General features: G+C 53.6%; 5 protein-coding genes across 5 annotated transcripts; 3 read left to right on the top strand and 2 right to left on the bottom strand.

Moving 5' to 3' along the window:
- Positions 1-1,822: 1,822 nt before the first annotated feature.
- Positions 1,823-3,030, top strand: CGA1 (Glucoamylase 1 precursor (Glucan 1,4-alpha-glucosidase) (1,4-alpha-D-glucan glucohydrolase); the record flags this gene model as incomplete). Its single annotated transcript, XM_051467622.1, has 4 exons — positions 1,823-1,940; positions 1,989-2,331; positions 2,381-2,937; positions 2,987-3,030. 4 exons carry the CDS (start codon positions 1,823-1,825, stop codon positions 3,028-3,030), a joined length of 1,062 nt encoding a protein of 353 aa, XP_051328781.1.
- Positions 3,031-10,672: 7,642 nt separating this feature from the next.
- Positions 10,673-14,165, top strand: J4E85_003353 (uncharacterized protein; the record flags this gene model as incomplete). The annotated part of the gene is made up of 6 exons (XM_051467621.1): positions 10,673-10,858; positions 10,911-10,955; positions 11,013-11,661; positions 11,710-13,146; positions 13,199-13,950; positions 13,998-14,165. The coding sequence occupies 6 exons, from the start codon at positions 10,673-10,675 to the stop codon at positions 14,163-14,165; spliced, it is 3,237 nt and encodes a 1,078-aa protein (XP_051328780.1).
- A 640-nt stretch (positions 14,166-14,805) lies between these two features.
- Positions 14,806-16,641, top strand: J4E85_003352 (uncharacterized protein; the record flags this gene model as incomplete). Its single annotated transcript, XM_051467620.1, has 4 exons — positions 14,806-15,862; positions 15,914-15,984; positions 16,036-16,130; positions 16,185-16,641. The coding sequence occupies 4 exons, from the start codon at positions 14,806-14,808 to the stop codon at positions 16,639-16,641; spliced, it is 1,680 nt and encodes a 559-aa protein (XP_051328779.1).
- A 422-nt stretch (positions 16,642-17,063) lies between these two features.
- On the bottom strand, positions 17,064-18,644 carry J4E85_003351 (uncharacterized protein; the record flags this gene model as incomplete). The annotated part of the gene is made up of 4 exons (XM_051467619.1): positions 17,064-17,294; positions 17,379-17,956; positions 18,017-18,527; positions 18,588-18,644. The coding sequence occupies 4 exons, from the start codon at positions 18,642-18,644 to the stop codon at positions 17,064-17,066; spliced, it is 1,377 nt and encodes a 458-aa protein (XP_051328778.1).
- A 456-nt stretch (positions 18,645-19,100) lies between these two features.
- J4E85_003350 (uncharacterized protein) lies at positions 19,101-20,763 on the bottom strand (the record flags this gene model as incomplete). Its single annotated transcript, XM_051467618.1, has 2 exons — positions 19,101-20,010; positions 20,063-20,763. The coding sequence occupies 2 exons, from the start codon at positions 20,761-20,763 to the stop codon at positions 19,101-19,103; spliced, it is 1,611 nt and encodes a 536-aa protein (XP_051328777.1).
- Between the last annotated feature and the right edge of the window lie 443 nt (positions 20,764-21,206).

Below are 21,206 nucleotides of genomic sequence, written 5' to 3'. Positions count from 1 at the left end.
TCCCAGGAGAAGGGTACTGGAGCAGCGCAACGCTGGTAAGAAGTATAGTATTCAGACAGAGTGTCTTCGGGACGGCTAAGCCCCGGCTGCCAGTCAGATTAGTGATTTATAGTTTCGTCAAGGACGGGACGAAGATGGCAGTCGCATGACCGCGACACGTCCATGTTCATAAGTGCTGAGTACCCCAGAAGAGCATAAATCCAGCATCCACCCAGACCTGAGGCGACATGACGAGCAGGCAGCCGAGTGCAACGGCAGAAAGGCGAGGCGAGGATACTTGGGAAAATCCAAAAATCTGATGGCGCAATGATTGGCCGAAGCGCGCGAGTCGGGGAGATGAAGCGATGCGACGGACGTTTGGCGAATGTTCGTGTGTTGCGGGGCTAGCCGCAAGGAGACTAGTGTCAATAGCCCCCCGGTCAGTGCTTGGCCGAGGAGCGACTCGAGTGGCTGGCAGAAGCGTGATACCAAACCTGTCAGCGCACCACCACGGGCTGCTGATGGAGGTAGAACAGCAGCAGATAGAGCGACGCAGTGCGAGGCCGGGACCTTGCCTGCAGATGCAAGACAGGACGGGTGAGAAGGAGAGGCCAAACGCGACGGCGTTTCAAGGCACCGTGCCTGGATGCTTTGCCGGCTCCAAGCGTCAAGGCCCTCTTCTTTCGATGGGTCCAAAATTTCCATAAACCTTCTAGAAGCGCAGCTAGTCAGAACCAGGCGGGACGGGATTTACGGGAGTCGCATCTGGCGGTGTTGTCGACAGCGCTTCCATGTCAAACCGCGTAGTGCAACAGAGGCTGAGGAGGCGACACCAGGGCCTGCAGCAAGAGCGGGCGAGCTGCAGCGAATAGAGCTGCTGTGCCCGGCGGCCAATGGCGAAGGCCAACTTACGGTGAGCGAACTGGCGAACAGGTGCCAGACGGGCGGACGAACAGGCGGGCACGTCTGGTGGGTGTGGTGTTGGGTCGGCAGTGGGTGGGCTCAGACAGGCCGTCGCGTCAAGACAGCGGACAGCGCAGAAGCAGCGAAGATGGCGAACCAGCCAGGGGGAATCGGCAAAAGATGTTAGTGATGCTAGCACCTAGTCGTTGCAAGATGGGCATCGGAGGGTTTGGTGGTAGAGTGGCCCGGGAGCAGCTGCAGGCTAGCTAGGCCTGGCGATGCTTCCTTTCGCGGGCAAGCGCCTCTCCTTTCGCGGCCTTCATCAGCCTTCTTCATACTCGCCTCTTGTTCTTTGCTTCTCCCAAACGTCAATCCACGGCTGTACTTCGTCGCAATCGCTGCAGTCCCAGTCCCGGCCCTTTTCTGCGCCTCTTGTTTCTTGCTGCGACACGTCGGCGAGCGCGCAGCCAACGTTGCTTCCCCCAGCCGATCCACCCCCGAGCCGACCGTGCAGCAACCCTGAGACCTCGGAGCGAAGCGAGCCTCGTCGTCTCTCATACGCCAGCCATCCCTTCACCTTCGTCCTCCACCCTCATCCCTTCCACATCCGACCGCTGCCCACCGCGCCTTCCATTGGGGGTCGTCTTGTAATACCAGGTGAGCCTCCCTTTGCTTCTCGACGCCCCGTCGCGCCTGCCGCTGCCTGAGCTCTGGGACCCAAGCGCCACCGTCGAGCGCGAGCGAGCAAACATCGGCATCGCCTGCCCTCGCCTCGCCCACGGCTAAAGTCGCCAACCCTCTGCACTCGCACGACGCCGCCGCTGTCTGCCATTGAGCTCCTATTGACTCTGCCCTCCAGATTTCCGCATTGGCCGGCCTCGACGGAACATCACCCATCCTACCCTAATAATCACCCCGGACACCGTCCCCTACCGCCATCATGGGTTGCGGAATGAGCACAGAAGAGAAGGAGGGCAAGCAGAGGAACGAGGAGATTGAGAACCAGCTCAAGCGCGACAAGATGATGCAGCGCAACGAGATCAAGATGCTGCTTCTCGGTCAGTATTGCGACGCCCGCCACGTCGCCAGCCTCTAACAGCGCGCAGGAGCCGGAGAGTCCGGAAAGTCGACCATCCTCAAGCAGATGAAGCTCATCCACGAGGGCGGATACTCACGCGACGAGCGCGAGTCGTTCAAGGAGATCATCTTCAGCAACACCGTCCAGTCGATGCGCGTCATCCTCGAGGCCATGGAGTCGCTCGAGCTGCCGCTCGACGACCAGCGCGCCGAATACCACGTCCAGACCATCTTCATGCAGCCGGCACAGATTGAGGGCGACAGCCTGCCCCCGGAGGTTGGAAACGCCATCTCAGTCCTGTGGAAGGACGCCGGTGTCCAACAGTGTTTCCAGCGTTCGCGCGAGTACCAGCTCAACGACTCTGCTAAATAGTGAGCATGCTCCGTGCAGTGAATGCGCAATATCGCTAACCGTTAACAGCTACTTCGACTCCATCGACCGTATCGCTGCGCCCGACTACATTCCCAACGACCAGGACGTGCTCCGATCGCGTGTCAAGACGACTGGTATCACCGAAACCACCTTCATCATCGGCGATCTTACCTACCGCATGTTCGATGTCGGTGGTCAACGATCTGAGCGTAAGAAGTGGATACACTGCTTCGAGAACGTCACCACCATCCTCTTCCTCGTCGCCATCTCCGAATACGACCAGCTGTTGTTCGAGGACGAGACCGTCAACCGCATGCAAGAAGCCCTCACATTGTTCGACTCCATCTGCAACTCGCGGTGGTTCGTCAAGACATCCATCATCCTGTTCCTCAACAAGATCGATCGCTTCAAGGAGAAGCTGCCCGTCAGCCCCATGAAGAACTACTTCCCCGACTACGAGGGCGGCCCAGACTACGCTGCTGCGTGTGACTACATCCTGAACCGCTTCGTTTCGCTCAACCAACACGAGACAAAGCAAATTTACACGCATTTCACATGTGCCACAGACACTATGCAGATCCGCTTCGTCATGGCTGCAGTAAACGGTACGACTGCCCAACATTACTCTGCTTGTATCACGCTGACATGTTATAGACATTATTATCCAGGAGAACCTGCGGTTGTGCGGTTTGATATAAGTGCAATGGCGGCGGGATAAACGAACATCTTCCAACTGATCTCGAATCACGGGTTGCATGCCTCATGTCCTCCACAGGCGTTTGTGGACATTGCTTTGCATGTTTGCGCTTCTTTTGTCGAGAAGTGGTTTTGCTCAGGCCCGGGTCGCTACCTCTTTGATACCCTGCGGGCGGGCTGAAGAGACCATGGAACACGCCACCAGCGAAGCGTCTTTTCATCTTCTTATTTCTTTTAACGTTTTCTTGGGCCCAACGAGGGATTGGGAATTGGAACGTGTCCTTTGATATAAAGAATCTTCCAACGGCGTGCGAAGCGTGTGTACAGCGGCTGCCAAAAGAAGCTTTTTTCCTAATACTACCTGTTCTTCCAAGTCTATTTTCACCGCAGCATGCACTTTTTTGGTCTTCGTATGTATACAGCATGTGTGAGATATGTAGTGAAATGATGAATTACTTTTAACCTCCCAATCATCTCCCCTCATCAGATCATATTGCAAATCGTCTCGTCCCAGTCGCAACGACTAAAGCCATGCCAATCAATTCGGTCCCAACCAACAAGTCAATGCTCGCACACCTTGCATAATCGGACCCCAGAGTGCGGGAGCAACCTTGTCTCCGGAAGAAAGAAACAAAGGGACAATTTCGCGGAACAATTACGGGAACAAAGCAAGGGAACCAGCATCGTGCACACCCACACAAACATGGACAACTTTCTGGCAACCCGACACTCTGGTTTCCCCCCTTCTCCATAGCAAGTCAGTATTCGGGCCGGCCAAGACGAACTGGTTCGGCTGCTGTTGCCCTTGGAATACGGGCACAGATCGATCTACGATGTGACGCGATGCGATACGATGTGATGCGATACGCTCATTACGCTATTGTCACGATAGTGATAGTGACAGTGGACATGCGCGGTCAGTCTCACAATGAGCAAGGGTCACGGCCCTCTTCCAGTGCTTTTGTTGGTTCGCTACCTGATGTTTGGGTTCGGAATTTACATGACGCATCTTCTAGCTTGTGGATTTCGATTCAGGACCCGTGGGCATGGTAAATGTGATGTTGTTGGTGCGGGCTGATTATCAAGGTGAAAGTGCGGAAGGGAATGCGGTTAGCGCGGATGTGGCGCCATTCCAGAGGATTGGTCGTGACTTCCCTTCTCCACCACATCATCAATTCAACGTCTGTCCCTCAATGATTCGCAATGCTCACTACATGTGGAAATCTGTATCGAAATCACTCCGATGGTTCATATCCACTCCATACGCCGAAGTCTCGGATCGGTGCGATGCTCGGAACGCGACTGGCGGTGCTTAGTCAATGTTTGACTGAAGGCTGCATACACGTCGCTGTCTAGGGAAGCCGCTTCCAGCTGTGGGGTATATCTGCATATGCTATTGCCTAGTTGCAAAGTCGCAAGGCGGTGAGTGTTGTCTCGGCCGCGAATCTGCATCAGTCAATGCGGGCACGCATACATACACGGTGTTCGTCTCAGCACTCGCATTGGACTCCAATGACTCCGCGTATATGCTTCTGAGTTGGCACTCTCCCTGCCTTACTGTCTGAACCCCTGGCATCTTCTTGCATACCGTTAGCGGATGAGGTTCCGTCATGCAGCTACGTGGTTGGAATTGTGAGCGGGTAACGGTGGCTGCGTTGATGTTGTTTGCCGCGGTAACGGTGGTCATCCTGCACTGCCGTCTACACCGGAAATGAGATGGCCAGCTGCTTGAAGCATAGGTATTTAAACAGCCTCTTTCCCACTCAAGTCCTCATCACGTCTACTTTCCTATGTCTTGCTATTGCTTTTCATATCCCCTCCTTTTTAAATCATGTACTTTCCATCTGATTGAGAATATATACGTCATCATCACGTTCTCTTCCGGTCCTGTTTCTGGCTCATGCCTCCTCGTCGTACAATTTGTCTGCTGGCCAGAGGACTCGTACTCTCATCTTGGCACATACTGTTCGCCCAGATCAGCCATCCCAGCCTACTATTACTGAGCATCCAAAACCTCTTATATACACCCGGACCGTTGCACTCTGTTCACTTATATCCCGTCTCCTTTGTTCTTATATAGCGCACCTCCGGAGGCGCAGAGGGCTGCCATGGGGCCTGGAATATGACCCTTGCATTCGCCGCTGCTTCTATCGCACCTGGACCTTACCAATGGCCCGCTGCCTCCGGCACCCATAGGATCGTATCCAACCTTGGGCCTGAATTCCTCGATGTCCTCAGGAAGTCGACATGCCTGATACGGAGCAGAGATATGACACCCGACATGGCTGCTCTTCAAGATATGCGGGTACTTCCATGACTTCCATTACTCACTTAAAGTTGGAGAGACGAAAAAGATGGACGAGCGCCTTTGGACGAAAGAGAGAGTAATACTATTCTGCGCCGAGCTAGCCGTTGCTGTCATAAAGCATTACGTCGACGTATCGATCCCAGCCTTCCACTCTCCAGGTCATGGACCTTCGACAGACTCTATAGCCACGGCGTCTTACGCGGAACTATCTCAGAGGCAGGTTCGTCGCCTATTGCGCTCAGTTCCTGGCCATCCGCGGCTCTATCGACTGCGCCACTCCTATCGTCTCTGCCATCCCCATCGTTTGCGGTTCCACAGGCGTGCTCAGTCCAACAGTTTCGCCACCTCGAACGCACCAATGTAGCTTTGTATATACACCACTCCTGAGCCTTTCGGCACATTCTGTGTTATTTCGAAATCCTTCAGAACTATATATAGCGCACACCCATCTGCATGCACTTATGCTGCTACCAATGTTTGCGCAATAGTCGTTCGACTCATACGCGAGGAGATACTCTACGAAAGAGAGAAGCATCGCATCTCCAAGAACCTCCGCACTAGTCTTCAGCCCACTCGAAGGATTGTCCTTCGACATCACGCCTGTGGAGCCTGGATCCACTCCGAGATATCCCATGCGCCTACGAACACCCATACCTTCTGTACTACTGATGTCAGGACCTTCCTGATCATTCCCAGGCTGTCACAGGCCAATCCAAGCAACCGTAGGAGGCATGGGGTAATCTGGGAAAGAGGCAGAAGTCTACTGTCATGGATGACTGGCTGCTATGCCTCGTTCGACACGCCAAAGAGTCTACCAGAGACACTGCTGCTCTTCGAAAGGTTTTATATAAAGTCTGGATCATTCCAGCAGGCGTTCAACGTACGAACTGCCTACGGTTTCATCCCGTGTGGTCTCTTCTATTTCTGCTTACGGCATTCGGCACGAGTTATGTGTCCTATTCCACCAAGCCGTCGGCTGAGCCAAGCGCTGGGTAAACCTGCGGCCTTCCCCCAGTACCGACCTTACTGGGTGCCATCCAAGCTCTCCGAAGACAATGACGACACTCTGGTACGTAGTCTGCCAACAAAGCTAATACGTAATAGGCTAACAGCCACAAGGTCTTACTATCTGCGTTCCCTAGATCTGTACCGCTTCACAGTGAAGGAAGTCTTTCGTATTGATATATACACGATCAGATCGGATCGGATGGATGTTTTATCTGGACTGTATCCTCGAGTCCCAAATCTGGAACCGCCAATAACGAGGACAAAGATAGCATCGATGAGCACTCGCTGGAGCATATTCGCTTGCCTACCATGGCCTCTCACGATCCGCTGATTCCGGTATTCCTACGCATGTCCGATCTGAGAAGAGAGAGAATATCTATATACACGCGACAACCAAACAGTATAGACGTACTCGCCCTGGACACCAATCACTCCGATACTCTCGCAGCGGCGCCCGAATCTCTCCATGTGACACAACTATGCAAATATACCATGCGGGAAAAGAGAGCGATGGATACGTCGATGTGGTGATGGAGCATGAGAGCGACGACGAAGTGAGGGGGGCATCACACCAAGCTCAAGGCGGGAAAGTAAGACATGACGTTGTCAAGCAGAGCGCTGCTCCAACATCAATCCGGCCCAGAAGTCATACCGAGACGAGGATTGCGAGTCTATATATACTAGGTATGAAGTAGACCGCTTCGGTTTACCCCTACCAATGTTCCCTACGAGGAACGTTGCGATTCGCTGGCTACCAGCCACTATGCAGCCGAAGACGCTGAAGACAATGCCATCGCCCAGGAACAAGAAACTAGACGCACATATGAGGACGAGCTTCCCCTATGCTCTTATGTGATATTCCTTCGTTTGAGGAAGGTCGGCGATGCTGCACCTGTTACCATGTCGCACTCCTCGTGCAGAACCGCGACCAATCAGCCTATCGCATCCTCTGGCCCCATTCTCGACGAACCTTACCACTCTTTTCTTTACGAGATAAGAAGGTCAGAAAGACGTATGCAGAGGCCAGCGTCACCTCTTCAGAGACCAGCAACACCCATTACTGAGCCCTGAGACTACATGGCGCCTCTCTCAAAGCAACCCCAACCGTATATATATCTACATGTTGAGGCTGACCAACTTCAATCCAATGCATCCACAACTATCACCTGGAGGCCGTAGTAGCCACCGCTATATATACATACTCAACGCATACGCTGTCATGTTGTCGTTGTTATGCCAGGCCTGGAGTTGCATCACTCTACGAAAGTGCGACGATGTACTTTTATGGAGGCAAGCTCCTTTGGGCCGGCGTACCCCTCTGCCTTTCGGGCTGTGCCACAGCAAAGCGCAGTACAAGGGCTGCCGCCGAGGCTGCGCGAAAACGCTTTACCGACTGTGTACGAGACAACGACGAGATGACGGATTTGAATCTCACATATATAACTCCCTGCCCAAAGGAAACTGTCTTGGAGAAATCGACGGGCAAAGCGCTGATAAATCGTCTGGGGAGAGCTACGCATTATCAGCATTTGCAGGAGTCTCATCGAGAGCCAGTGTCAGTAAGTGAGCTGATGACATTGCTTGCTTTCGTCGCCACTCTCAATGCATACGTGCCTTTCGGCGGTGACTTGAGAGGGCTGGCCATCGACATTCGTGTGGACGACATCGCCGGCTACATCCCAGCGAATGGAATTGACGCCTCATCGGAGTGCGTTTCTACGTATGCCACCGATCCTTCGAGCTGACGATATACACGTCATTGTCAAGCTCATTACTGGAGTTCAACACGCTCAAATGCACTCACTCTTCGAATCGAGTGGAACACCTCTCATGCCTTTGCGTATCGCCAGGGATCGCCTATATATCGATGTCGCCCTTTCCTCGGAAGAAAGCCAAGAAAGTATATATAAACGAAAGAGCATCAAGCCCATAGTTCCGGCATGGCTCTTTGAGACATGTCATTCCGCAAGGTACCGACAAACCCTACCAGAATGCTCGTCCATCCCTAAGTCCTGGAATCGCATTCAATAACAACATCAATGCCCTGGGCGACAAGCGCACGAATTACCTTGTCTCCAATCTTGCATGCGGGGATAGCAGTCGACTCGACATAGAATCCCTGTACTGGTCGCGCAACAAAGGAAGTGGTACAACTTTGCGGCAAAGCCCTCCAGAGCCGGGGAAAGTCCGCGAGATGGACCGACTTATCTCCAGACGACCCAAGAGACAGCGTCAGTAACTTCTCGCCAATCGCCCTCGTGCTACTGCAACATCGCGATAAGACCAGCACTCATGCCCCGAGTGGCGGGAGGTGGATGAGACGAGACAATCCGGAATGCGAGAACGGCCTGCTACCGGGAGTACCTGAACGAGGCTGCTGCAGTTATATACGGATGACGAGAACAACCCAGGAGATTTCACACCTGAGACCATGGAATCATGGTCCCAGCGCCCTCGACACCACTATCGCAAAAGCGCTATCAATTTCCATACGTCCGACCTCATGAAGGATTGAGAGGAGCCCAACCCCAAATCCACCTTCTTCATGACTGGCGACAACGAATACCCTGACAGAGCTCAGCAGATGGAAACACTGAAGATCCAAGTTTCAAGTCGTGTACGTATTTTGATCGTAGTCGGCAAGAGTTTCACACTACATAAGTACACAGATGATCAGAAGAGAGAAATAAACAGGATAGACTAAGACCTGGGAGGCTTGATGTGCGAGACATTCCAGAAAATTTTGGTATTTAGTTTAGTTTACGAACATCGGATAGAGTTGTGGACATGTACTCAATCGACGGCGTGGAATGCAAGGAAGAGTGTCCGTTTTCTGGACGATGATGAAATCAACATCAACTGTTACCACAAGGAGTCTTGCTTTTGAATCGACTGTTCGAGCCTGTCACGCATGACAGTCTGCAATGGTGTCCCTAGATTATCGATGAGACGATGCAATTAGTAAATTCCACCACAGCCACAGCCACAGCCACGTCATCAGCCACGGCTAGCGGAACGGATGGGCGGACCAAGAATGTGGAGAGGTGGTATGACGTCGCGTGCGGATCGCGACTGCCGGTACAGTATCCAACAAAAGCCCCACCAACGAGGTCGTTTACCCGTAGTCGTTGTTCGTCTTGGAGTTTGGTACGACGTATCTGACGGCATGCAAGGCGCCCAAGGCGCGTGTTGAATTGACGGCAGCCAGAAACTTGACGAATCGGGCCAAGCGATGGGTGTGGTACAAGTCACAGATTCGAGCACAAGCTCTCGGCTGACGACGTAGGCAGTATAATTTGTGGTGCCATGTAGTACATCGAAGATGAGATGCTACATTACCTAGCAAAGATCGGAAGAAGTGATGCGCGGGCTGGGCAGGATCCCACTCGTTCACATGTACCCCGCTAAAGGTGGAAGGTGGTCTTTGGGAGTACAGTAGGGTAGTGTTGATGCGGTTAGAGGATTCTGTTACAGGACGGTTCGCGTAGAGCTGCAGGCTCTCCCAAGTAGCCCCATTTAGCCCCAGTGTAAGGGCCCAGCATAGTCCCGGAGCATCTCAATCGAGATAGGTATCCGCGATGTATACGATGTGTTGTTGGCACGGAAGCCGTCAGCGCGACGCGTTAGTGAGACAGAGGAGACGGCATAGGATATGCGGCATTTGTGACAGGCTTGCGCGCATGTCTATATATACGGCGGCCGGTTGCTCGGATGGCTAGTAGGCGCGGAATGAGGGGTTCCTATCGAGGTAATACGCGCAGGGCTGATTAGGGCTGCTTGCACTGAGTTTTGTTGGTTGCGGCTGCCCTGATGCCTTGCGGTGGGTTTCGGGTGGAGATGGAAGACAGTTCTGGGCTCCGACTATTGGCGGCTGAGTCGCGCTTCGATGCAGCAACTGGCAGCAGGCGGTATTTGCTTTTGGCCGTCTTGTCTTGGGCCATGCATAGAAGTCGAGCATAGTCGTCGATCACACATGGGAGAGGCACATCCAGAGGGCCCAGCCGCAAGTTCCGGCAGGCGCTGCTCCTATCGACGCCGCAAGAGACACATTGCGGGCCTGCCCTCCTTCAGCTGGCTGCGCGTGCACATGTACCGACACTAAGGTATGCGGCGGCCCCCAAGCTTAATTCAATTCACTCTTGACCTGGCCGTCGTCAGCACTCGCACCGCGTCCTTCCTGCTGTTTCTTCTACCTCGTGATATTGCATGCTCAGAGCCACGTTCTGCCAACCGCCGGCGCGACGTCAAGCACTCCCTAGGCACTTGGCTACCGCGGTCCGGCCAGCACGTTCCGATTGAACGCGTAGCCACGCCGGCCGTAGCCCACCATGCCGCGACCAGCCTTTACCAGCAAACTCTCGCTCCCCCACCGCCTCAAGCAGCAGTCGAGCTACACCAACGGCGCCAATTCCACTCCAACCTCAGTCCCCGCCAGCCGCAACGGCAGCCCCAAACTGCGCGCCATGAACGAGCAGCCCACGCCCGGCCTGGTCCTGAGAGCCAATGTCATCAAAGTGCGCCCGCCCACGCTTCCCTGCGGAGGAGCCACAGCTAACAGCGACGCAGGGCAGAGACCTCGCTGCAAAGGACCGCAGCGGCACCTCGGACCCCGTGAGTCGTGCCCCGTATGAACTGCTCCCAAACTCCCGCTGACGTGCATGTCCGCAGTACCTCGTCCTCTCCCTCGGCGACGAGAAATTCACCACGCCTACCATAAACAAGCAGCTGAACCCGGAATGGAACGAGACGCTCGAACTGCCCATCGTCGGCGAGCAGAGCCTCCTGCTCGAGGTCGTCTGCTGGGACAAGGACCGCTTTGGGAAGGACTACATGGGCGAGTTTGACGTCATACTCGAGGAGCAGTTCCAGAACGGCCTCACCAAGCAGGAGCCGCAATGGTTCCCGCTGCAGTCGCGGCGCTCCGGCAAGAAGAAGTCTGTCGTCTCCGGCGAGATCCAGATCCAGTTCTCCCTTATCGATCCCCTCAACCTCACCGCCACGCCCGAGCAGATCCTCCAGAAGTTCTACGCCATCGCCGGACAAACACCGAGCCCCGACGAAGACGACGAAGACCTCCTAGAGCGCGGCGACAGCAACCTCACCGATGCCGAAGACGACGAATCGAGCTCAGACGAGGCCCAGGACGAATCCAAGAAGGCCGAGAAGCGGGAGAAGCGGCGGAAGAAGCTCAAGCTGGCCAGGCTTAGGAGGAAGGTCAAGGGTAAGAAGGCCTACGAATACTCCAGTACGGGAGACATAGCTGGTGTGCTCTTCCTGGAGATCCAGAAGTGCACCGATCTGCCCCCACAACGCAATGGTAAGTCTCCCCAACAGCGCGCTATTGCCTGAACTTACACATGAATAGTGACCAGAACCACCTTCGACATGGATCCCTTCGTCGTAACCTCCCTCGGAAAGAAGACGTACCGTACCAAGACCATCAGCCACAACCTCAACCCCGTCTTCGACGAGAAACTCATCTTCCAAGTCTTACGGCATGAGACCAATTATTCTGTCAACTTCACTGTCATCGACAAGGACAAGTTCTCGGGCAACGACTATGTCGGCACTGTCAACTTCCCAATCGAAAAGGCCGTTTCCACAGCCCCACAGGAAGACCCAGAGACAGGACTCTACAGACTACCGGAGCCATCAGACTCTCCTGGTATCTCTCCCTCTGATTCGGGCAGTTCTAAGAAATCCCGCTTCCGCCTTCCCATCTCTCGTTCTGCTTCAACCAACAGTCTATCTCGTCTAGGCCGGCCGTCTCTGAAGAAGGAAACCTCGACAGGTTCACTATCTGCGCAAGAATCCAACGCGGCTCTGGGTGCTCCGCCAAACGCTGCAGCCGACTCCAACGGAAACCTTGCTGTCGCTGGCGATGTCAATATCAACCCGTCCTCTGTAGATGATGAGGATCTGAAGATGTATACTCTGCCATTGGAGCTGAAGGACAAAGAGCGCTGGGGCAACAAGCACAACTCTACTCTCTACATTCGCGCAAAGTATCTCCCATACAAGGCCCTCCGACAGCAATTTTGGAGAGCTATGCTGAAGCAGTACGATGCCGATGAGAGCGGCCTGCTGGACAAAGTGGAATTGACTACCATGCTCGACACTCTTGGCTCCACTCTGCATGAGTCGACCATCGACAGCTTTTTCGAGCGGTTCGCGGATGCTCACAATGGAGACCTTCTGCTTACGTTCGACGAAGCTGTCATCTGCCTCGAAGACCAGCTCCAGGCCACGGAGGCCAGAGACTCCCGAAAGAACGGTCTTGCATCGGGCACGCAGACTCCCTCGTTAGCATCCGGAATGCTCACACCCATCAACCAGGACAGCTCGACAACATCTATCCCAGTACTTGAAACAAACACACTAGGAAAGGAGGGCGAGGAAGGCGACAACATCCAGATTGATGATCTCGCAGACGAAAAGGGAGAAGAACATGTCATCGAGATCCGTGAATGTCCCATCTGCCATCAACCAAAGTTGAACAAGAGGTCCGATGCTAATATCATTACACACATTGCTACATGCGCGAGTCAAGATTGGAGACAAGTTAACAACATTGTCATGGCTGGATTTGTCACTTCGAGTCAGGCCCAGCGCAAGTGGTATTCCAAGGTTATTACCAAGATCTCATACGGCGGATACAAGCTAGGCGCAAATTCGGCCAACATCCTTGTCCAGGATCGCCTTACAGGGCAGATCAACGAAGAGCGTATGAGCGTGTATGTACGTCTGGGAATTCGATTGCTGTACAAGGGTCTCAAGTCGAACAGCATGGAGAAGAAGCGAAGTAAGTCATCCAGATTTTGTTGGTTCCATGTCGCATACTAATCTGATCGCAGTTCGCAAACTACTCAAGTCCCTCAGTTTCAAACAAGGAAGGAAGTATGACGATCCTGCTTCAGCCTCGGAAATCTTACCCTTCATCAACTTCCATCAGCTTGACATGTCTGAAGTGCTGTTGCCAACAGACCAATTCAAAAACTTTAACGAGTTCTTCTACAGAGCATTGAAGCCTGGTGCGCGTCCGTGCTCTGCGCCAGATGATCCCAGAGTCATCGTCTCCCCCTCCGACTGCCGAAGTGTGGTCTTCAACACGATCGACTCAGCACAGGCTATCTGGGTCAAGGGTCGCGACTTCACTGTCGAGCGGCTGCTTGGTGATGCATACCCTGAGGACGCAAAGCGCTACCACGGTGGTTCTCTTGGTATCTTCCGACTCGCGCCGCAAGACTACCATCGATTCCACATTCCCGTTGACGGTGTCATGGATGAACCGAAGACGATTGAGGGAGAATACTACACTGTCAACCCAATGGCTATTCGCTCAGCTCTGGACGTCTACGGCGAAAACGTGCGCGTTGTAGTACCCATTGACTCTGTCGCCCATGGGCGTGTCATGGTCATCTGCATTGGTGCTATGATGGTAGGTAGCACCGTCATTACGCGCAAGAAGGGTGAGCACGTCAAACGTGCCGAAGAGTTGGGGTACTTCAAATTTGGTGGAAGCACGTTGTTGCTACTCTTTGAGCCAGGTCAGATGCGATACGACGAGGACCTCGTAGACAACTCAAACGCGGCTCTCGAGACTCTTGTAAGTCGCCGTCTCTTGTAATCAGTTCGCTTTACTAACTACGACAGATTCGCGTCGGCATGTCCATCGGCCACAGCCCCAACAGACCAGCTCATGTTCCCGACATGCGCAAGAACAACCCCACCAATGAAGAGAAGCAGGACGCGAAACGCCGCATTGAGGGCAGCTTTGCACCTCCGGGCGTGAAAGGACCCATGCCTGGAGCTGGGATGTAGAATAGTCCCCACTGAAGTGCAAAAGAAATGGAATACACAAAAGGAAGTGGGCAGGCTTGGATATTCAACATTGTTCTGGCGTGTCTGGAGTAACGTGGTTATGAAGTATGAGAGCATATGGATTGGCGGCACGGGTAGTCGCTTGTTCTTGGGCGTTTTTGAGCGGCTTTACCTTCGCTTCCTACGAAGACTTTATTTATATACATGCGGCGCAGCCGGTGCGGATCCTACAAACCATCATCATCTTCTGAATCTTGGCTTACTGCACCCAAGACCGAGTGAGAGCAGCCGAAGTGACAGCGCTCGTCGATGTGGGGAGCGCTAAAGGCTCACGTGAACGCGCTAGTCCCAAAACCATTGTTTTGATGATGCTGGCGGCAGGTGCACACACCAGCTTCCTTGCTCCCGTGTGACAACCGTTCCCCTCCACGCCCGACGCCTAAGGATATTCGCATTACCGCCAAATCATTACGAGCCCCGGATACCCAGGCACATACCTAATTGCACGCGTACCAGCCTCTCGCCGATCGCACATCTTGCGTAGCTCGCCCCGTCTGCGCTCGCCCGTTTGTCGCGCCAATGCACGCGCTTTGACCGAACTTCAACTCCCCGAAACTCCCGTGACGCAGCGACTGGACTCATGACTACCGTCTTCGCGCGCCCACCGCTCCAATCGCTTCCTATGGCAACAAACCGACCCACGACGCGACGAAGGAGCGCAAGACAAGCCTTCGACGACGATGATGCGCCGGCGCCGACGACCAAACGAGCGAAGGCGGACGTGAATGGGACGAGCAAAAAGGCGACTGCTGCGCCAAAGAAGACAGCAAAGGCAGCTGCATACGACGAGGACGATGATGGCTTCCAGTTTTCGCGTCGCACGTCCTCGCGAAGGACTACCAAGGCACAGGCTGTGCTGGCACCAGAACCAATACCCGAGGACGAACCAGCAACATTCGCGCGCGCTGCCGAAGCGCAACCGGCCAAATCCACTACGCGGCGGAAGAAACAGTCAATCGCGACAGCCGATCCGGAATCCTCAGACTCGGGAAAGCGTCGTCGTTCAGCGCGCATATCTGGCGACAGTAGACAGCTGGAAGTGCGACCAAAGTCTACAGAACCTCCACCGGCGAAATCACGAACAAAGAAAACCGCGCCCGTAGAGAAGGAAAGGAAGAAGCAGACTACACCAGCTCCTGAGGCACAACCAGAGCCCAAGAGCGCGTATGCAGGCGTGCAAACGCCGACACACAACAAGATACAGGTCGCGAAGAAGCGCGATCCCAACGCTCAAAAGATCATGCTGCCCTTTGCGGACACCCCAGTTATTACGAGGAACAAAGAGATGCGGAAAGGCAACAAGGATGGGTCGAGAAGGAGTAGCACAGGCTTGCGAGGGAGAAGGGCAAGCTCGCTGATTGACAGCGGCCAGTCGAATGGTGAGTCAAGCAATGATGCACAGGAGGGCTGGGCACAGGACCCTAACGGCATGGAAAAGCGCCCCTGGGGATCAGTGGATACTAACAATTCCGCAGCCCTACCGCACTCAGAAGTCGAAGTCCGAGATTTCTACAAATATATCGAGCAGAGCCTACCCGAACCACGACGGATGAAGCAGCTATTGACATGGTGCGGATCGCGAGCTTTACCAGCAAAACCATCAGGCGACGTGAAGAACGCGAATGCGATTATGGCTGGTATGTCTAAACGAAGCAGGGTGGACAAGACGAAGACTGACAGGAGCGCAGCGCGAGCTATTCAACAAGAACTCATAGACGATTTCGCAAGCAAACCCGAGCTTTCCGACTGGTTCAGCAGGGTATGTGGATCAATTGCATTACGGCAAGAGGGTGAGCTAATAGCTTTACAGGAAGAAGTAGCCCCACCACCTGTGGTAAAGAAGCCGAATCCTCAGAACGAGAAGAACCAAGCCACACTGCAGGAATTGGAGGAGGAAGTCAAGCGGTACGCCACAGAATCCGCGTGTTCTATATTTGCTCCATGCTAACAGCGAAGCAGCCTCGAAGAAGAGAAAGCCGCATGGGAAGCCATTGCATCAGCTTCGAAAACCAAGCCCCCGCCAACCGCGCCCTCAATACCGACATCAACACCTACACTATCCGAAATCGACACGTCCCTCCTCGATCCCGCCCAAGCCGCCATACTTTCCTCCCTCCAGTCGTCACAAACACAACCACCAACGTCAGCTTTCACATTCACTTCGCCTACAGCACTACAATCACATCTCACGTCCCTCGCCGACTCGCTAGAACCGCACATAGACCTTTTCGCAGACGGTGTTCATAAGATCGAACAGTATCGCGCAACGGCCGAACGGGTAGCGGATCGTGTGCTGGGTACTGCGGCAAAGAGGTTGGAAGAGCGGGATCGGGAAGCGAAGGAAAGAGTGGGCACAGAAGGAATTGGAGTCGGCGATATATTGAGAGGCCTTGCTGGTGTACTTGGCGAGCAATAAGAATAACTTTGCTGCTGCAATCAATACCAAACAAATTTGCCGGCAGGAACGGGCAGGGATTGACAATCCGACCAGACACTCCTAGGAGGTCTTATGAGAATGATCTATGTGGCGCACTTTCTTTGACCGTTTTCACCTTGTTTTAGAGAGACACATCATTGACGCATCTTCGCATGGTGTTTACGGGCTTGGGAATGGACCGGGAGGATACGATATACCCTTCTGTTTTCTTGACTCTTTCGTGTAAATGTTTTGGAGAAGGAATACCATCATACCCATTCTGAGTCACGGCAGACAATTCATTCGGTCAAAGTAGTGCACTCTATTATTATCGAGATACCATGACAGATCTCGTTTCCAGGACCTTGGATCCAGCTTACATCCTCCTCATCTCTCTCCGTCTCTCCTTCAGTCACTCTCACTCAGCTCTTAACACACCACACAGCCAGCCTCCCAATCTCATCTTCTAGCCTCAACGCAAACCCCATCGAGATACGCAGGAACAGCAAGCGCTGTTCCAGATAACGAAGGACATCGAGACGGGTATCGACGAGTTGCTCTGGTGAGCGACCGAGCAATTGGGTCCACGCGGCGTCCGAGAGAATGAGCTTACCGCTGCTGATCTGGCCGGTTTCGTCGAGGAGGGGACCGAGCTGCGAGAGTCGGGGGTTAGTCAGGGAAGAAGACGAATGAGGGATTGTAGGAACAGATGTAGACGAGAACTGAGAGTGACTTACTATTCTAGGATTGATCCTCAATTCAACAAGCTTCTCACATTGCTTGCAAATGACCTGGGTACTATTGGCGAAGATGGGTATACCACAGCACTCATTACTCATGAGCATATTCCGTTTGAACGGCGTGACGATATTGAGTTCGGTGATGATGACGCTAAGGTACCCAGCGATAGTTTCTCTGGACCTTTTGCTCGACAGCGAGCGAGCGACATCATCTACATCCGCAAGTGTATACAACGCTCTCACGGCTGCATTCTCGAAGTCATCGACTACATCGTCAGCGATGGGAAACGGCGGGTTGACATGTTCTTTCTTCGTCAGTCTTTGTGCTAGGGCTCTCAGTCGCCGCGCATCACCCATGTCGGGGTCGATGTCGACACGTGAGTTGCCGCTGATGGTGAGCTTGGCCATCTTGTCGATGCGCCATCCAGGGTTCGAGATGAGGAGGACGGTTTCGGAGGGGACGAACAGAGAGGCCGAGTCGCACATGGAGGAGTATAGGGTGAGGAGGCCGTCGGATGTGTCGTCGAAGATACCGAGTGTTATGAGTTCAGAGGTTGTGCTGTTGCGGTTTATGTCTGTTGGCAAGTTAGTCATGAATCATAATTGAAGATATCGTAAAGAGGAGAACCACGCACACTTCTTCCGCGCGCCAATACTCTTGACGCATACCAGTAGTTTTGGCTCTTCGATATCATAACCACCATCAGTAAACGTCTTCAGCGTCATCAACCCAGGCAGCACTCTGTTGTCCCGCACACTATACGGCCTCTTGAACCTCGTCCCATCATCGCTGTTCTCATGCACCATGACATGGCAGTGCCTCTCGCCCTCAGGGAATATCGTAGTGAATAGCGGCGCAGTATTCGGTGCTAGTGAGTTGTACTCTGAAGAGTTCGAGATATGCACCGTCCACACGCTGAGTAGCTGTCCCAGCTTGAGCTTGTACTGGGTATTAGCATACCAAAGGCGCACGGTGAGTACCCCGGTGTCATCTGCGAGCAGGATTTTGATGCATCCTTGAGCTCCTTTGTGCGATCTGCTCGGTTTTGATTGGTCGTTGAAGTAGACGACGCGGCCCATGAGGGTGAGGTTGCAGGGGCCAGGTTCAAGTGTGTCTAGGTCTGCTTCTTCGTAGTCGAGAGTGGGCTTTCATATATCAGTGATGGGTCTATATTCATTGAGTGAGACACATTACAGCCCATGTACTTTCTCTGGTCGCTCCTGCCGCAGGCGTGCATTGTACCTCCCCTGGGGTGAAGACATCACTGCTTTTTGTTGGCGAGGATGAGAAGTAAGATTGAATTGATGAAGATGCGGGCATTTTCTCGTTTGGTACGAGTTCGCAGTGTTGAGGTTGAGGTAGTTGTGGTAAGTTTCAGGGAGGTAAGGATTGAGGTAGGAACGTTCCTGCGTATGCGTAGGTGCGACCCACCTCAGAACCACGATGAGGAAGTCGCACTATCCACCCGAAAATCAGCTGTGTCTCTCATGTGTATATAAATGGGCAGTGAGGCATAGTACATGATCACCACTATTAGCTCACCGAAGACCGACAATATTACATATGCGTGCGGATTTCGTAAACAGATTTTTATTGCTTTAAAGAAAGTAGTGAGTTGGTCAAATCAAATCGTGAGTGACATGTGCTTCAAGAGCTCATGCACCGTCTGCCAGCTGGCACCATCAACATGCATGCCCGCCATCAGTTCATCCAGAGACCTAAAAAAGCTTGTGCTCCAAGGTCATGTCGTTCTCCGGCTCAAGTCCGACGCAGGCGCGGAAGATGTTGGTGAGAGCCGCACGCTGCTTGGCAAGAGCATTGACAACAGGGGTGCCAGGAGGAGTGAGAGGAGCCTTGAGCATGTAGCTGAGGACACTGAGCACGCTGTGGAAGTTGTTGAACTTGCCATCGCCGCGTTCGGCAGTGTGGGCCTTCCACTGGACACGAGTCATCATCTCAGCGACCAGAACCAAATCGATGATCAGAGGTGAAGCCAGGAGAGAGTCCTCGCAAACGTTGAACAAGCTGATGGTCTGGTGGCCGTCGAGGAAGATCTCCGCGTAGTACTCGTCAAGAGCGCGCTTGTCGTCTCCAACAGCAGGCATGTACTTGATGACGACGCAGTGGTCGGGGTGTTCGCCTTCCTTGTACAAGACGTTGTTGGCAGCGACCATGTCGTCGACGACGTTGGACTTGGAGATCTCCTTGGAGCGGAACTGCTTCTGAGAGCTGAGGTTCATGCCGTCATTGTTACCCAAGTGGTTGTAGGAGGCAATCGAGGTGAGCTTGATACCGGCGCTGATCATGAAGTCGACGAGGGCCGACTTCATCTTGGTCTGACCCGACTTGAAGTCGTCACCACCGATGAAGGCATTGTGCTTCTCGGCGAGCTGAATGGCACCAGGAACGAATGTGTTCTGAGGGGAACCGTTGATGAAGGGAACACCCTCAAGGATGGAGGCCACAGCAAAGACAGTGGACGGAGAAACCTCTTCGTGACCAGATTCGATCGCTTTGAGCAGGTTGTCCGCCGTGTCGTTGACGCCCTCGACGATGTCGGCATAGCGCTCAGTGTTAGCAGTCCACTGCACAATGACCTTGTCGAGACCGTTGGCGGACTTGAAGTCACTACAACATCGTCAGTAAAGGTGGGTATGATATGCATCGAATCTCGGCTTACCGGATGTCCTTACGGATCTGCTCAACATGGGCATTGGAAGCCTTGGTACCTTCGAGAACATTGTCGGCACGTTCCTCCTGGTTGGCAGCAATGAAGTCCGGGTAGTAGATGCTAGGAAGAGGCTTCATGGTGCTCATCTCCTTGCGAACAAGAGACTTGAGGGACGGTGACAGAACCTTGGCGCGGTCCATGGCCTCAGCGAGGTTCATCCCGCTGATGTCCCATCCGCCAACGATGAGATCGTTGGGGTGGACCATAGGCAGGAGGTCATGGAATGGGATGTGAATCTCTTGACCAGTCTTGCTGTCGACACCGAGCTTGGTAGTAGATCCCATGATGACCGAACCATAGTAGTTAGCGCCACGCTTGCCCTCCTTGGTCTCCCAAACGAGGTTACGCTTGTTCGCGATGATGCCGGCCGTGACCGTAGTACCGTTGTTGCCGCCCCATCCAACCAGCATAACACCGGTCTTGGGGATCTTGCGGTCGACCTTGAAGTCGTAGAGCGTCTCCTTGGGGATAGCAACATACTTGCCGTCGTCGTTCTTGGTAACGTCGGTGGTACGGTAAGTGTACTTTGACTTGATAGTATCCTCGGTGTATTCTACGTTAGGAGAGCTGACGACAAAGAGATCCTTGGGAGTTGCCTTCGCTTCGAACCCATTCGCGTGACCGACGCGCTCGTCTGCGTGTGGTGCCATGATGATTTAAGTTCTTGTTGAGTTGGTGAACTTAGTTGCGGAAGTCTAAATCCGACGCTGCCCCAGAGGGAGAAGTGCGTCGGCCGGCGAATGGGTTGTGGATCCTGTCAAGTGTAAGTAAAGGCGGTCCCCATGGGGTTATGGCGGGGCACATACGAGCTGAGGAGATTGGAAAACGTCTTGACAGCTGGGCAATGGCCCGGGGAAATCTGGGTGTGGTTGATAGAAGGGAGAGAGATTGCAAGCTTGACAGTTGGCTGTTGTTTACAATCGGTGGTGTGCGGTGGGGTGAGGAACGAGGGAGAGAAGTCGCGATATAAATGCCTCCCGTGTCCGGCTGACTTAGCAATAATCGTACGCAATCGCTCCCGCTTCCTGCCGGACAGCGTGTTCACCCACCGCTTCTTTGCCTGTACCTTCCATACTCCCCACTTTTCATGCTA

The sequence above is a fragment of the Alternaria conjuncta genome, assembly GCF_024043145.1.
Source record: "Alternaria conjuncta strain BMP 0040 chromosome Unknown scaffold_4, whole genome shotgun sequence".
NCBI classification, from domain to species: domain Eukaryota; kingdom Fungi; phylum Ascomycota; class Dothideomycetes; order Pleosporales; family Pleosporaceae; genus Alternaria; species Alternaria conjuncta.
This window is presented reverse-complemented; position numbering and strand designations above follow the sequence as displayed.